This window comes from Zootoca vivipara, chromosome 15, assembly GCF_965207765.1.
Source record: "Zootoca vivipara chromosome 15, rZooViv2.hap1.1, whole genome shotgun sequence".
Taxonomy (NCBI): Eukaryota; Metazoa; Chordata; class Lepidosauria; order Squamata; family Lacertidae; genus Zootoca; species Zootoca vivipara.
In genome coordinates this window covers 8,777,343-8,793,231 of record NC_142598.1, presented here as the reverse complement: position 1 = coordinate 8,793,231, position 15,889 = coordinate 8,777,343, and the positions used below count along the sequence as shown (strand labels likewise).

The following is a 15,889-nucleotide window of genomic DNA, read 5'->3' as shown; positions in this document are numbered from 1 at the left end:
GCGAGTCTTTGGCTCTGCTTCAGGGACAGCTGGAACAAGTGGCTTGGAAGGAGACAGTTTTAAGAAGCGCAGGGACAGAGGGCGAGAGAGAAAAGAGACTGTGTCTCAAAGGTTGGACAAAGCTGCTTGGGAACTCGGCTGGACCAGTGAATCATGGGGAGAGGGGTAGGGGAGGAGAGAGAGAGAGAATGAATAAAAACAGACCCGGGAGCAGATGTTGGAAATGAAAGCCTCAATTAAGAACTGGTTTGTTGGCTCTGACCAAAAGATCCACTTGATCCAGCATCCAGTGGATGCTCACAAGTGGGAGATGAAAGGAGAACCCCTTTTCTGTTTATCCCCAACATTTAGTATTTGGAGAATCAGTGCCTCCAAGCATTGGGGGGCAGGGACAGGACGGGGGGGGGGGGAGGAGAATTAGACCAATTCACGAGGATGGGTTTAATAAGAGATGGTGGCAATTACAGTGGTACCTTGGTTCTCGAATGGCTTGGCTCCCAAACAAATCGGCTCCCAAATGCCACAAACCCGGAAGTAAGTGTTCGAGTTTGCAAATGTTTTTCGGAAGTTGAACATCCGACACAGCTTCCGCTTGAGTGCAGGAAGCTCCTGCAGCCTATCGGAAGCCGTGCCTTGGTTTTCGAACGGTTTCAGGAGTTGAATGGACTCCCGGAATGGATTAGGTTCGAGAACCAAGGTGTCACTGTGTTGTTGTTGTTGTTGTTGTTGTAGAATCTAAAGTAGTGGCCATCACTAAATCCTGTGGCAGGGAGTTCCACAATTATTCACAGTGTGAAGAACTTCATTCTTGTGTCCATCATAAACAGAATGAAAAATCAACTTGATTCTAACCAAGTATCTTGAGCAGGGGAGAAAAAAGTCACTCCATCCACCATCTCTACTGTACACTATTCCAGAATCTATCAAGCACTTCAGGAGCAAGTTTTTAAACCTCGCTCTCCCTGACAAACTGCTATTCTCCAACACCAAGCATAAGCCATGATCAGTTGGCGATGGCCCGTCCCACCGCAGACTTTGAGGCTGAACTCCAAGCTTTGCCGTTCCCTGCCAGGCTCAGCCGTCCTTCTGATAAACCAGGCACAATACCTACCTCAGCTGCTTTGCATACGCCTGCTCGATCTCGGTCCGCTCTTTCACAAACTTGACGTATTTGTCCATCAGGTCCAGGCCCCATTGAGTGTGGCGCTCAACTGTGTCAAATTGATCCTAAAGGGGAAGAGAGCAGGCGAGATGTTACCAAACAACACCGAAAGCAAGTGTTGTGCTGGCCCCAATAGGCGGAACCGAACACGCATTTAGATGGTAAAAAAACATGTCCGGGTTGAACCACTTTCGGCTACAAACTGAGGATTTGCATGTGAAGTTCTCTGCAGCTGGAAAACTAGCAGGTCAAGGATAGAACCTTTCCCAACAGAGCCACTGAGCTGTGTTGGCTCCTCTGTCAGACTAGGAGCTGTGTGTCCGGGTTTCAAATCTCTACTCAGACATGATGCTGACTGGGTGACTTTAGGTCTTTCATTATTTTTCCACCTACCCGACTTCACTGGTTTGCTGCAATGCTGCAGTGCACAAGTGGAGAACCATGTCTATCACCTTGAGCTCCTTGGAGCAAAAAGGGAGATAACACCCACAAGATAGCTTTCTATGCAAATTACCCTTTTTTTTGTATAGAAGGGGGAAAATATCAGCCATGCAAGCCCCTACCCACCTGAAATGACGTAGCCCAGACACAGGCTAACCAACTCAGAAAGCGCTAGGTTAAACGACGCAGAGCCTGTCAGGGCAGGAAGGAAGAGATGTGTACTTAGGGATTGCATAACAGCAACGAGGCTTATCTGCCATACGCTGATCTATCCATTTGGCTCACTGCCTAAATTTCACCAGGTTAGTGAGCTTGCAGGTGTAGGCCTGTCCGTTATGAGGTGCCAGTCATGTAGCTCTGCCCAGATGCCCACATGAGTGTGTCCCCTTGCCAGCCTTACTCATAGGTCTAACCCATAACATTTTGGAGTCTGGAAGTAGAAACTGCCCCCCTCCCCTCCACACACACTAACACAAGACAAAATCCACCAAGAATCTCCCCTGTACAAGACCCATTGAAAGCAGACAAAGAAGGACAAGTGGAGCACATCTTTCTATCTCCAGATGCCCTGGGTTCTGCATAGCTAAGGAGTTAGTGATAGAAACTGTGATAGAAAAGCTAGGAGTCAAGTGGCTTTTGGGACCTGGGGCCATTTGGGGGGGAGGCAATTGGCAACACTTTTTATTTACTACAGTATTTTGATAAGCATGAACTAATACACAATTCACATAAGTGACACATTGTTAATACCACATTTTTAACAGGAATTGTTAATACATGTTTAATTTGGTGTTGACATAAAAATACTGGTACCGTACTTCAGTTTTCAAAACATTCTATTCTTTATTGTTAAATTCCTTAACGTATTGTCTATCCTTAACATATACAGTCGTACCTTGGTTCTCGAACGTAATCTGTTCCGGAAGTCCATTAAATTTCCAAAACGTTCGAAAACCAAGGCACAGCTTCCCAAAAACGTTTGAAAACTGGAACACTCACTTCAGAGTTTTTGGCATTTGGGAGCCAAAATGCACGAGTACCAAGGCATTCAAGAATCAAGGTACAACTGTACTTTGAGGCTTCAAAGCACAACTGTACTTTGAGGCTTCAAAGCACATACATTTCAGTAAACCTTGAGTGTCAGCCAAGCACAGAAAAAATGGCACCCAGACTTTTTGAGGTGCTCGCAAATGGAGAATCTTCAGGTGTGAAATGTGCCTGCTAATTTCGAACCCTGATAAGCAGGATCTGTCTCCTCAACTCAACATGCAAGTACTAACTACCAGATCTACTGAGAATACAGAACTCTTGGATCCATGCCAGTATTTCTTTATTTTCGCAACAGATCTGAGAACTTTGTCTGAATGCAAGGAGGGAAATAAATGAGTCAGGGCAGTACACTCCCCTCGACACAACAATCTTCGTAACAGTAGGAGCAAGGGGCCACCACCCAAGGACATGTGGCTGAGTTCACAAAACAAAAGGTACAGGAAGGTATTACACAGGAGAAGAGACAAGGAGAAGGGTAATCCTCTCCTTTTCTCAAAAAAAGGTAGCTTCTTGTATTCTTAATAAGCCTAGTTTGAGCCTGCTTGGCATATCATAATGAGCTTGCTCCCTAAGTTAGTTTGGACATGCGCTGCACACAGCAACATTCAGATATGAGCCACAGTGTTGAGAATGGTGCAGAGACCATGGCTGGAGTGTGAGGTCCGGAGCAGTACAGTTGTACCTCGGAAGTCGAACTGAATCCGTTCCGGAAGTCCGTTTGACTTCCAAAATGTTCGGAAACCAAAGCACAGCTTCCGATCGGAAGCTGCGGAAGCCCCACCGGACTTTCAGCTTCCAAAAATAGTTCGCAAACCGGAACACTCACTTCTGGGTTTGCGGCGCTCGGGAGCCAAAACGTTCAAGAACTAAGCCGTTTGAAAACAAACTGTCAGGGGGGGGGCTCCTTACAGGGACCCTCCCCCAGTCATCCTGACCAGCACTTCGCCCAGTGACAGCACTAGCAGCGGGCCAGGAGGAGGGATTGAGGAATGGAGCAGGGTGGGCTCTCAGACGTGTCAGAGCCTAGGCACCGACCCAGCTGGCCAGAGGAGGAAGGACAGCACAGCGAGGTGCCGGAGCCTCCGCAAAGCTCCAGCCAAAGGATGGGAGAAGGAATGCAGCCCCTTCCGGCGCCCAAAATGAGGCGCGCGCCCACACGCGGGGATAGGGGGAGGCGCTTTGGGGTGCCCAGGCTTTTATGCTGGTCCAAGACGCGACGGGAGCCATTGCCGGGTTCTGAATCGGACTAGGCAGTCATGTTTTCTGATATCTCTGCACTGTAAATAATATGCACAATAAAACTCTGAAAGACCGAGCGGACTGGAGCGTCTTTACTCGAGAGTAGCCGCAACAACCCCCTGACACAAACGTAGTATAGTGGTACCTCTGGTTACGAACTTAATTCGTTCCAGTGGTCCATTCTTAACCTGAGGTACCACTTTAGCTAATGGGGCCTCCCGCTGTTGCTGCACCGCCGGCAGGCGATTTCTGCTCTCATCCTGAGGTAAAGTTCTTAACATGAGGTACTACTTCTGGGTTAGCAGAGTCTGTAGCCTGAAGTGTCTGTAACCCAAGGTACCACTGTACGACTGTACAAGCAGAAAGCAGGATTTTTCTACTACCTTTTAACAAGCTGTCTATATTACACGTGACTCAGATCGGAGTTCTGCTATTTTGTGAATTAGAGTAGAGCTATGCCCATCCACTGGAAGCTATTATAGCGCCATGCAGCTGCCGAGGTTTGAAGTAAATATTTTAAATTTGTAAGCATCAATGACTTTTTTTTTTAAAGGGAAACTTCCTTGCATAAGGTTGTCGAATAACAGATACCCTTGATGCAGACATCAAAAGCAGCTGGGGTTTTTCTTCAGCCTGGACCCCAGCAAATCCAGCTAGCCATTTTTCACTTCTTCAATGCGGAGTCCTGTTTTAGTATCCTTACTTGCAGTTGCTGTAGATTTGAGGAAGTTTTCCAGCACCGTAGCTAAGCAACTTTTATTTTTATGCATGCATGCATGCTGGGGGATGAAAAGAAAGTTAATACTGTCTGAAAACCTCTCTGAATATACTGCTTATGTAACTAAACTACCTGGTGTTCTGCTTCCAAAAGTTTAATTACATCACATTATCTAGTGTAGCTTTAAATCCACAGCAGGTCACAAACACAGGGGCAACAGGCTAGATTCTGAGTTTATTCCAGTCCTCACAGATGTTCCACGTAGTCTGTTATCAGTGTTAGGAATAGATGGATCTGTAAATCCCTCAGTTTTTCATTTCCCCAATCTTACATTCACTTCAACAAATTTCCTCATCAGTTTGCAATTTTAATTGCAGTTTGCAATTTTTTTTAAAGCCCTCGTAAAATTTGCTAGCATTTTAGTGTACATTTCCCCTAACAGTCAATTTTTCAATCCATTTTCTCTAACAGTGCATTTTGCATGTTACTGTCACCAAAGCTCGCCATCTCTACTCAGTGTATTTATTTTATTTATAAAAAATACTTGTATGCTGCAATCTCATAAAACAAAATATCAAAGCAGTTTTCATCCATGCACAATAAAAACCACATAAAGATTTAAAATTACAGACCAGCTACTACGGAAACTGATTTTCTTAATTTCCCTGAATAGAAAACTTTTCAGCAAGTGTTTAAAGGTCTTCTCTGACGCCTGCTGAATCTATTGGGCTAGCCTTCCACCTTACTGGGTTTCATGCTAATGTCAAATAAGCTTTGCCAACTGGGAGGGGAAATGCTTTGTGTGGTTGGCTGTCTTCCTCCCCTCTATCAGAGTGCTCAAAATAAACCACACAAAGCAATCAGATAAATGAAACCACAAAACATTAATTCCCACAAACATTTTAGGAGAACCTCAATAGTATTCGCTGAGTCCTACCCTCTCCTTCTTACCGAAAAGCTAACAGGTATTCTAAGCAGGGCCGGTGCTAGGGTTTTTTGCGCCCTAGGCGAGATCACCTTCTGCCCCCCCCCCAACATAAAAAAATAAAATAGAAATAAAAATAGAAAAAGAGAAAAGAGAAAAAATAGAAAAAATAAAAATTAAAAGTAGAAAAAATAAAAATAGAAAAATTAGAAAAAATAAAAGTAGAAAGTAGAAAAAATAAAAATAAAAAATAGAAAATAAAAGTAGAAAAAATAAAAATAAAAACAGCTGAGAGGCGCGGGGAGGTGCGCCTGTCAGCTGTAGAGCGGCATGAAGCCACTCAGCACCGGGGGGGCAGGCGGCGGGCAGCCTGGCCAGCGCCCCCTCCATTCTGGCGCCCTAGGCAGCTCCCTAGGTCGCCTGAATGGATGCACCGGCCCTGATTCTAAGCATAGGACTAGATTCAGAGTGACACAAGGCTACTACTGAAAAGAGAAATCCTATATTGAGTTTTCTTTCTTTCCCTCTACAACATAGGGAACAATTTAACTGGTTGCACTGTGCATTTCCAGTGGGGAAACACACAAGCAGATGTCATAATACAAGGTAAAAGTGACAACAGGGAAGAACTCAACTCAGGGATGCCATTTTCTGACCCAAACACATGAGCACTGAATATGCCAAATGCCAAAAAGCAACGGGCTGTCATGCAATGACATCTTCTAGGTCAAGAGAAGAGGTCAGCAGCAATATAATATTTTGGCCAATGGAAAAGAAGAGACAATCCCAGCAAGGGCCAAAGGGAATCATTTTAACAACTTCCATGCTGTTCCCTTGAGTCAGCCGCTCAGACCTTGGTTCTGCCTACCGAAAAGAGAGGGGGAAAGTCCCAAGCAAGAGGCAGATTCAAATAACAGACTTAACTTCAGAAGAGATGGAGGCTGGCAGGAGAAAATTGGCAACTGCTGAATTCTGCACGCCAAGCAAGCCATGTTATTGGTAAGGCCAGCCCTGCATGCTCTAGGGTTTAGAAATGCTAAGCAGGAACTCAAAAGAGCTTCGGCAAAGTCCTCAGCTGATCTGTATACAAATGGCAAGCAGACCTTTAGGCACAAATATTGCAGCAAGATGTCTCAAATCTACCCTGAACTGGAAGGTGCTAAATACAAATGGTCTAACACTGCAATCCAAACCACACTTACTAAAAGAATAAACACGCCTAGGATTGTGCGCCGTACAAAGGTGGAGAACGAGCACGGTACCCACTAAGGAAGAGTGGCAGTTTAAAATTCTTGAATACTGTATGCTGAATTGGCAGGTATAATGAATAGGGTAAGAGAAAAGGTTGATAAAAGAATATAAGGAGGACTGGAAAAAGTTCATTGAATATTTTAAGAACCAGTAAGGTAAAGGGACGCCTGACCATTAGGTCCAGTTGTGACCGACTCTGGGCTTGCGGCGCTCATCTCACTTTATTGGCCAAGGGAGCTGGTGTACAGCTTCCAGGTCATGTGGCCAGCATGACAAAGCCACTTCTGGCGAACCAGAGCAGCACACGAAAACGCTGTTTACCTTCCCCCCGGAGCGGTAGCTATTTATCTACCGTACTTGCACTTTGACGTGCTTTCAAACTGCTGGGTTGGCAGGAGCTGGGACCGAGCAACGGGAGCTCACCCCGTCGCGGGGATTTGAACGGCCGACCTTCTGATCGGCAAGCCCTAGGCTCAGTGGTTTAACCCACAGCGCCACCCGCGTCCCTCTTCTTAAGAACCAGTATAAACAAGTATGTAAATAACTTAGCAGGTCTTGAGTAAATCCAGCAGAACAGGAGCAAACAGAAATTAACAGAGGAAGAAATTTGAAGGTTAAGAATTTGGAATACACGATTTAGTAGAAAAGTAAAGAAATTATGAAAAGGGTGGAAGGGGAGTAACTAGGTATTTTAGTTGTATGTCATGACTGGTACAAAAGTTGTATAATTGGTGGGTGGAGGGAAGGGGATGTGTGTTTTTTGTTTCCATATTAAAAATGGAAAAAAAAATTAAAAGGATTGTGTGCTGTAAGTTAATTACATTATTCTAATGACATTTTTAAAAAATGTGTCTGTCAGGCATTACACTCATTGGCCAGAACACCAGACAGATTTGCTTCCTACAGAACAAGTAGACCACTGTTTGCATATTTTGCCATCTCTCTTTGCATAGGAGATGTCTTTGGATACAAAGGCACACATGCTTTTTAATAAGAATAAGAATGTAAATCTAACATTATGGGAAAAGCCCAAACTAGACCCACCTCAAGACTCTGTAGCTAAGGTTCTGACTGCATGTCAGATAGTGTAAAATATAAATAATTATTTTGCCTTCTCTTTTTTTATCTCTCGTACTGTTGGGTCAAACACAGCCATCCAACATCAGAATCAGGAATGATTCTCAGAATAATGACACTACACAAATATGTGTAGTGGTTAAATTCATCTTAAGGCAGGGGGTGCCAAAGACGTTTTAGCTGAGATTCCTGCATTTTAGGGGGTTGGACTAAAATGATCCTCAGAGTTCCTTCCAACTCTACAATTCTATGATGCAATGAAATTTTCCGTGAATAAAACAAGCCTGGGTTGTTTGGTGCTACGCAGATATCAAGGTCGGAGTACAAGGAGACGGAGATAATGTCTCTGCCTTGTTTATCAGCCCACATCCTAGCTGAAATAAGGCCACACAGTGGACAGACAAGCAAGTCAATACTTGGCTCTTAGATCTCTTCCGCCCCAAAGCACTCAAAATACTTAGCAAGCTTTTTGCCCCATGCAGCCTCCAGGAAAGACTCCAGGAAGATGCTAGAATCCCAGGAGTGGGGAATGTGGTCTTGTTCAAGGTCACGCGGTGGGAAAGTTAAAAGAAGAACTCATGAGCCTTACCAAGCAAGTGGTATTCAATGGGATACATTTACATACGAGAGAGAGAGAGAGAGAGAAGGGGGGGAAACTAACTACAGTGGTGCCTCGCTTAACGAATGCCCTGCTTAACGAACTTTCCGCTTAACGAAAGGATTTTTCGAGCGGAGCTTGCCTCGCTAGACGAATGCGTTTTACGAAAAATTCGTCTAGCGAATCGCGGTTTCCCATAGGGATGCATTGAAATTCAATTAATGCGTTCCTATGGGCAAAAAAGGTCGAAAAAATTCAGTGCATTCCTATGGGATTCGCTAGACGAATTTTTCGCTATAAGAAAAGACCCGTGGAACGAATTAATTTCGTCTAGTGAGGCACCACTGTAACTAACTGAGATTTCTGTAGGCATGCTCTGGAGATTGCAGTTTTCTAATCTCCACTCTCCAAGCCAGATGGATGGGGAAAGAGAGACACACACACACACACACACACACAGAGAGAGAGAGAGAGAGAGAGAGAGAGAGAGAGAGAACTTTGAAGTAAGAATTCCAGAGTACATACTGCTCCCTTTCAATTCTATATGTCATGAAGTATGGAACTGAGCTTTCATAGGATGCCAAATTACACTTCAAATAGAAAGTACATTTCCAGTCCTCACTGTTGCAGTAGGAAATTTCAAGAAAGCATGGTCAATGTCTCTTTACTGAAGGCCCTGAGGAAGGATTTCTGCTTATAATCTGTTTGCATGTGTGAGTAGACACGGCCAACACCAGTTTGTGGGCCACGTCGTAAGAACCCAATTGAGCTGGCAATGTATTGCGAAGCACAGTCTTCCAAACTCCAGGGGGCGGTATCATTGGGAGCCCTCTAGCAGCTGGCTTTGGGGAACTGGCTGCTTTTAATGAAAGGGCCGATACTGTACTGCTTCTATTGTAATTATTTGTATGTTTTAAACAGATCTCATATATGTATACAGTTTTGATTCTATTAACGTTTAATTGCTTTTCAATTATTCCCCCCCCCCAATGTTTTTAGCGATCCTTGGTTTTTTCCTGTATGCCACCTTGAGTCCTCTCAAGGAAAAGGCCGGTTATAAATATATAATAATGATAATAATTCCAAAAGCAGCAAAGGGCTTGCTAATATTCACTCTTAAAGGGGGCAAGCAGAAAAAGCTAATCTGCCTTGGAATGGACTTTGTCCCTTCAGCCTTCATTCTGCTGCACACAAAGGGGAAAAGTTCTTGAAATTTCCCCCAAAGTCCCTACATTACATACGCATATGCTCAGAATTTCTCCACATTTTCAAGAAGCAGGAAAAACTGCTTAGATTTCGTGGATTCATGCAGGAACAAACTTTAGCATCAACTGTGGAAAAAAACCCAAAAACATTCCTGATGTGGCTTCTTCATCAAAATGCAGTAGGCAATGAAGGAGGCAAGAGATAGAGTGAAGAACAGTTTTGGAGTCAGCAAAAAGGTTAACTACGGTACCCCCAGGTGCATTCGGGAGGGGGGGTTGTTTTTATTTATTTCATAAACCCACATATCTGGGGTAGGGTTGCCTGAACGTCACATCTAGTTTGGCCCTCAGATGTAAGCTACTGCAGCGATTATTATATTTTGGAAGTTTCTGAACCAAATCATGCTTCTCTCTCTGTGCAATGTGGGAGAGAGATAAGCTTAGAAGACACCCTAGAAGCTAGGGAGGCCTTGGTTGAGATGGGAAGAAACACACCACGGAAACCAGGAGCTTTGCAAAGTTAGTGAGGAGTGATGAACACCAAGTTCAAACGAAACACGGTTTTTTAAAAAAAAATAAAAAAAATTAATTGAATTTTATTTAATTTTCATACTACAATGCATAACATTATTGTATATAGTTCCTGTAAAGGCTTACATAACAAAAGCTTACATAACAAAGTCCATTTTTCTCCCCTAATCCTTTCCCCTCCCTTCCCACCCTCTTCCCTGGTCAGGCCTTCCTTCTTCAGATCTTTAGCCATGTACACAGTCTATTCATTCGTGCTTGTATATTCGGGTTGGCTTCCCCCCTTTCTATCCAGTTCCTGTAAAATGTCCACTTATTTGTGATTTTTTTGGCATTTATTTTCCCATCTATCCTCTACCATTATCTGTGCAAATATTTCTGATTGTGTGTATTCAAAAACAGTGTTGTTCCATTTTTCCATTTAGTTTTTTCTTTCCATCCTAGAGCAATAACTGCCATTCCAGCTAGAACCATGATCTTATACAGCTCTTGGTTATTACTTCTTACTTTATTATTTCTCAGTATTCCCGAAAATAGCAAGTCCCTATTAATTTCTATATTTATTTGGAATAGTCCAGAAATTACCTTTATGATCTTTTGCCAATATTCCTTAACCAAATTGCATTCCCACCACATGTGTGAGGATAGTCCTTTTTCACGACCGCAATGCCAGCATTTGGGGTTAAACCCTTTCACTATACAGTGGTACCTCTACTTACTAATTTAATGCATTCCGAACACACATTTGTAAGTCGAAAAAATTTGTAAGTCGAATCCCATAGGAATGCATTGGGAGAAAAAATTCGTAAGTAGAAGCAACCCTATCTAAAAATTCGTAAGTAGAAAAAATCCTATCTAAACCGCATCCAAGATGGCGGACGGAGCTCCGTTCGTAAGTAGAAACATTCGTAAGTAGAGGTACCACTGTATACGCCATATGTGCCGGTGTTCTATACCACTTTAGTAAAAAAAAATTCTACTTAATTCCTTATACTTTTCTATTTTAATATTGTTTATAGTCTTCATCATTTCTTGTAGAGTGTTTAAATGGATCGTACCTTCCTGCTCCCATTTGATCTGGATTATCCTTGTCATTCTGTCTGTGTCTCCTATCACGTTACAGAGAGCGAGGGATCCCTTGAGAAATTTAAGCAAACTCTGACCAAAAAAACCCCCACTGCCACTAGATGTCTGTGGCCAGTGCAGGTCTCCAGAAAAAAAAGTTCTGTTTCCAAAAACGCAGCCTAGAGGGCACCCAGGGTATATTTCCCTTCTGCATGCCTTGCAGTCACGTAGGAGAGAAATGCTACATTTAAGAAGTCGCATAAGCCATGGAAGCAGCAGATTCCTGTGTTGCAGAACCGGCTTTTGCAACATCCCGATGCACAGAAGGGACTGCCATTTCCTAACAAATGACTTATCATCATCGACAGCCAAGCAGTTCTCCCAGTGCTCTCAGCCTCACAAGTACGTAAGTTGGAACCTCCACCCGGAGAGAACTTGCTCACTGCACTTCCAGTCAAGGCCAAGGAAGTCCGCCCTCTTTAATGTCCGTGACCACCTTCCCAGGACAATAAAGCAAAGAGACTTCAACAGACTCGGGTCTCATGGGGAAGGAGACTCATACCATGTAAGATACTCTTCTCCCTTGCTGTTATCAGATGGGAACCAGATGGAAGTTTGTCAAGCAGCAGGAGAGTTCTTTTGCGTCATCTCACCAGCTAGGCTTTCTAAAACACAGATTACCATGACTATGCAACAAACTGGGCAGTCCAAGCAGCTACCAATCCAGGCAGTTCAGTCAAAGGCACTGCTAGTAAGTCAGTTATGGAGAGAGCTCCTCCTAAGGAGGCAGAACGGTTTGGAAATGTCTTCTTTTCATGGAGGCAGCACACCTACACTTGCATCCTAAGTGGGGACCACTTCCTACATGGTCTCCTAAGTACTGAACTGCAGGGCTAAAAGTCAGGATAACCAAGTGTCTATCTCTACGCTTGCAAGAACTCCCCAAGCATAAGAGATGGAAGCAAAGGAATATAACTACCTAAGGCTTCTACTGAGCAGATCTTCTCTCTAAAAAAACATTTCAGCAACATACTGGAAGTGCAGTTGGCAAGTTCTCTCGGGGTACTTCACACGAGGTTCTCAAGGGGCAAATGCCTTGCACTCCTTCATTCCACAGCCTTGCTAAAAAGAAAGATGGTTTCTCAAGATATACTTCCACTTTGATCATCCAAGCACAGTACAAGAAACCAGTACTTTTAAATATGCCACCAGGATAATTATACTAGGCAATAAATGGCTAACCACATTTTATCCAAATAACCCTTAAGACATCCTTTTAAAGCAGGTCAGTATATTTTTGTCCGTTACATATGAAGGAGCCAGGGGAAAGAAATGTCGTTTCCCCCAAATCTCCAAGTTTGTCGCTGAAAAGAGATTTCAACTACCATAAGTCCTTCCCCAGGTCGCACTGTTGGCTGCAACAGTATGCAAAGTCTCATTAGCAGGATATAATATAATGGTCCATCACAGCTACCCATTGCCCAGAATTACATTTGTAGGGGTGGGGAAAGGCTGTAAGTGGACAGGAAGCATTGAGGCAGTGATCTAAACCTGCTAGGGGCCCAGGAGCCCACCAGCTTACGCAAACTTAAAAGTGTCGGAGCCACTGGCCAACAGCACAAAAGCACAAAATCTCCACGCCGAGAACAAGCTGTTGCTTCCAGGGAACAGGACATCTGGCAGGAAGAATGGCTGGCTGGCCGGCCAACGAATGGGAGTTTGGCTGAGACCAGGTTTCAGACTGGGATCCTCCCAGAGCTCAGATCCTATGGGGGGATTACAAGAGGAAATGCCGATCCTCCCACTCACAGCAACATTAGGAGTGAAAACAGCTCGGAGGATGTTTACCAAGAATAAACCCCATCACGGAGGCCTTGTAAATGGACTGCAACCAGCCTTGGAGCTCATTCTGGGGATAGATAGAGAACATATGGATCAAGAATGCTGGAGCCCTGCTATCCAGGAAATCAGGGCACAGATGCTCACTGGCCACCAGCAGATTGAACTTTCTGGCGTAAAGAACATCAATCAATCAATATACTTTATTCGACCGATAGTCAGAAACAGAAAAACATTTCTCAATACAAAGATAAACATATAAAACTGAAGGCATCAGAGGGATACATAAAAATATAAAACTGAAGGCATCAGAGGGATACATAAATGGGGTATGACCGCGCTACTAAACCTCCTACAGATAACCCACATCAAGACATTTGATTATACGTTTCCGACACTTGAACGCCAGGAAGAGGAATTTAGCCACTGAGGTTATTTTCCCAGTGGGCTTGTTTAGCAAATATGCCGCCTGCCGTTCTCTTGGTCGGGAGCTAAAGAACATGTGCATTTGAAAGCATGACACTCCCTTACACAGGGAATGGGATGAGGTGGCGCTGTGGTCTAAACCACTGAGCCTCTTGGGCTTGCCGATCAGAAGGTCGGCGGTTCGGATCCCTGCGATGGGGTGAACTCCCGTTGCTCTGTCCCAGCTCCTGCCAACCTAGCAGTCTGAAAGCACGTCAAGGTGCAAGTAGATAAATAGGTACCGCTCCGCCGGGAAGGTAAGTGGCGTTTCCGTGCGCTCTGGATTCTGTCACGGTGTCCCGTTGTGCCAGAAGCGGTTTAGTCATGCTGGCCACGTGACCCGGAAAGCTGTCCGTGGACAAATGCTGGCTCCCTCGGCCTGAAAGCGAGATGAGCGCCGCACCCCATAGTCGCCTTTGACTGGACTTAACCGTCCAGGGGTCCTTTACCTTTACCTTACCTAACTAGCCCACCCAGCCCAGCTTCATTGGCAGTGGCTGGCATGAGGGCTCTCATCCTTCAGGCAGAACTCTTCCCTGGACCTGCTGCCTGATAACTTTTTAAGTGGACAGGACCAGAACTCATGGGCTCAGTCTGTAGAGCATGAGACTCTTAACGTCAGGATTTGGGACTTGAGCCCCACGTTGGGCAAAAGATTCCTGCATTGCAGGGGGGTCGGGCTAGAGGGCCCTTGTGGTCCCAGCTCTACAATTCTATGATAGGAAGTGAGCGAAGGACCTCATGTGCACAGTCTAACCCTAAGCTCTGGACCAGGCATCCCCAAACTGCGGCCCTCCAGATGTTTTGGCCTACAACTCCCATGATCCCTAGCTAAGAGGACCAGTGGTCAGGGAATGATGGGAATTGTAGTCCAAAACATCTGGAGGGCCGAAGTTTGGGGATGCCTGCTCTGGACCATCCATGAGGCTGAGGTTAGCGTTTGATGGAAAGCAAGCCAGTCAGACTTTCAGTTCAAGTTTCAACTCAGGCAACCCAGTATTTCCTCAGCCGCCCAACTACAACCCTTAAATAATGACTGGCCTTCCACACAAAGTTGTTAAGGTATATGAAGAATACAGTGGTGCCTCGCTAGACGAAATTAATTCGTTCCACGGGTCAATTCGTGTAACGAATTTTTCGTCTAGCGAGTCCCAGTTTCCCATAGGAATGCATTGAAACTTAATCAATGCGTTCCTATAGGCTCTGGGGGACTGGCGGCGGCATGCAATGGGGCTTCGGAGACCTTCTCTGATGCCGGCTGTGTGCCTCTTCTCCCAGCCACTGCCTTGCCTGCCTCCCCCGACACAGAGCGCAACTTCAGAGACCTCCGGAGTTGCGCTCCGTACCGGCTGTGTGCGGCGGGAGGCGATGGCGGGGGAAGAGCTTCTCCTGCCGCCTCCCACCTGCCTCCCCCGACACGGAGCGCAACTTCAGAGCCAAGGGGAAGACAGGCAGGGGCAGCCGCCGCACCGCCACGTTTCGGCTCCGTCCCCCCTGACAAAGGAAGATTAGCTGTCAGCTTCCCACGCTGACAGCTGATCTTCCTTTGCCGCTTTCTATGGCCGCGCTTCGTAAGATGAAGCGGCAGTCATAGAAAGTTTTGTCGTCTTACGAATGCCTCGCGCAACGCAAAACTCTTTCGTCAAGCGAGTTTTCCGTTGTGCGAGGCATTCGTAAATCGAGGCACCACTGTACATGGTTGAAGCTTGCCGCACACCCGTCAAGCCTCTCACAAATGAGCATGAGTCAACAGAACAGAAGCAAAGACAATGTCCGATTCTCACCTATCTCCACTCCTGACGATGATAATGATAATAATAATAATAATAATAATAATAATAATAATAATAATAATAATAATAATTTATTTATACCCCGCCCATCTGGCTAGGTTTCCCCAGCCACTCTGGGCAGCTTCCAACAAAACATTAAAATACAACAATCTATTAAACATTAAAAGCTTCCCTAAACAGGGCTGCCTTCAGATGTCTCCTAAAAGTCTGGTAGGTGGGGGGTGAGGGTGGGTCCTCTGTCCTCAGCGATGCTTGCAGGTAACAAAAGCAACGCTGCAGATCTAATGTCAAGTTAATGGTTAAACTCTCCTTCCCCACAAACCCCACCCAATTTTCACAATCAAAAGTCACTGTCTATTCAACCCCAGACAGAAAGCCTTATAAATGAAGTTACTGTACTATAACTGGTGACCAACTGCTATATTCGCGCCCCCCCCCCCCCAAAAAATGTCCATTTCTGAAAACACGTTTGTTTCCTAAAATGTAATTATCAAGATAATCAATAAAACAAATTGGGTGGTTTCAGATTAGTG

At 44.9% G+C, this 15,889-nt stretch overlaps 1 protein-coding gene across 3 annotated transcripts in view; it reads right to left on the bottom strand.

The window, feature by feature from the left end:
• The window catches only part of TRIP10 (thyroid hormone receptor interactor 10), an 80,583-nt gene that overhangs the window by 33,082 nt on the left and 31,612 nt on the right, over window positions 1-15,889 (bottom strand). For 2 of the 3 annotated variants that reach the window (XM_035140377.3, XM_035140379.3), the window contains exon 2: window positions 1,112-1,227. In XM_035140377.3, the coding sequence (XP_034996268.1) occupies window positions 1,112-1,227 (116 nt within the window). Of the gene's footprint in view, window positions 1-1,111; window positions 1,228-1,729; window positions 1,791-15,889 lie in introns of those variants that run through there. The other variant, XM_035140378.3, reaches the window with a different exon arrangement.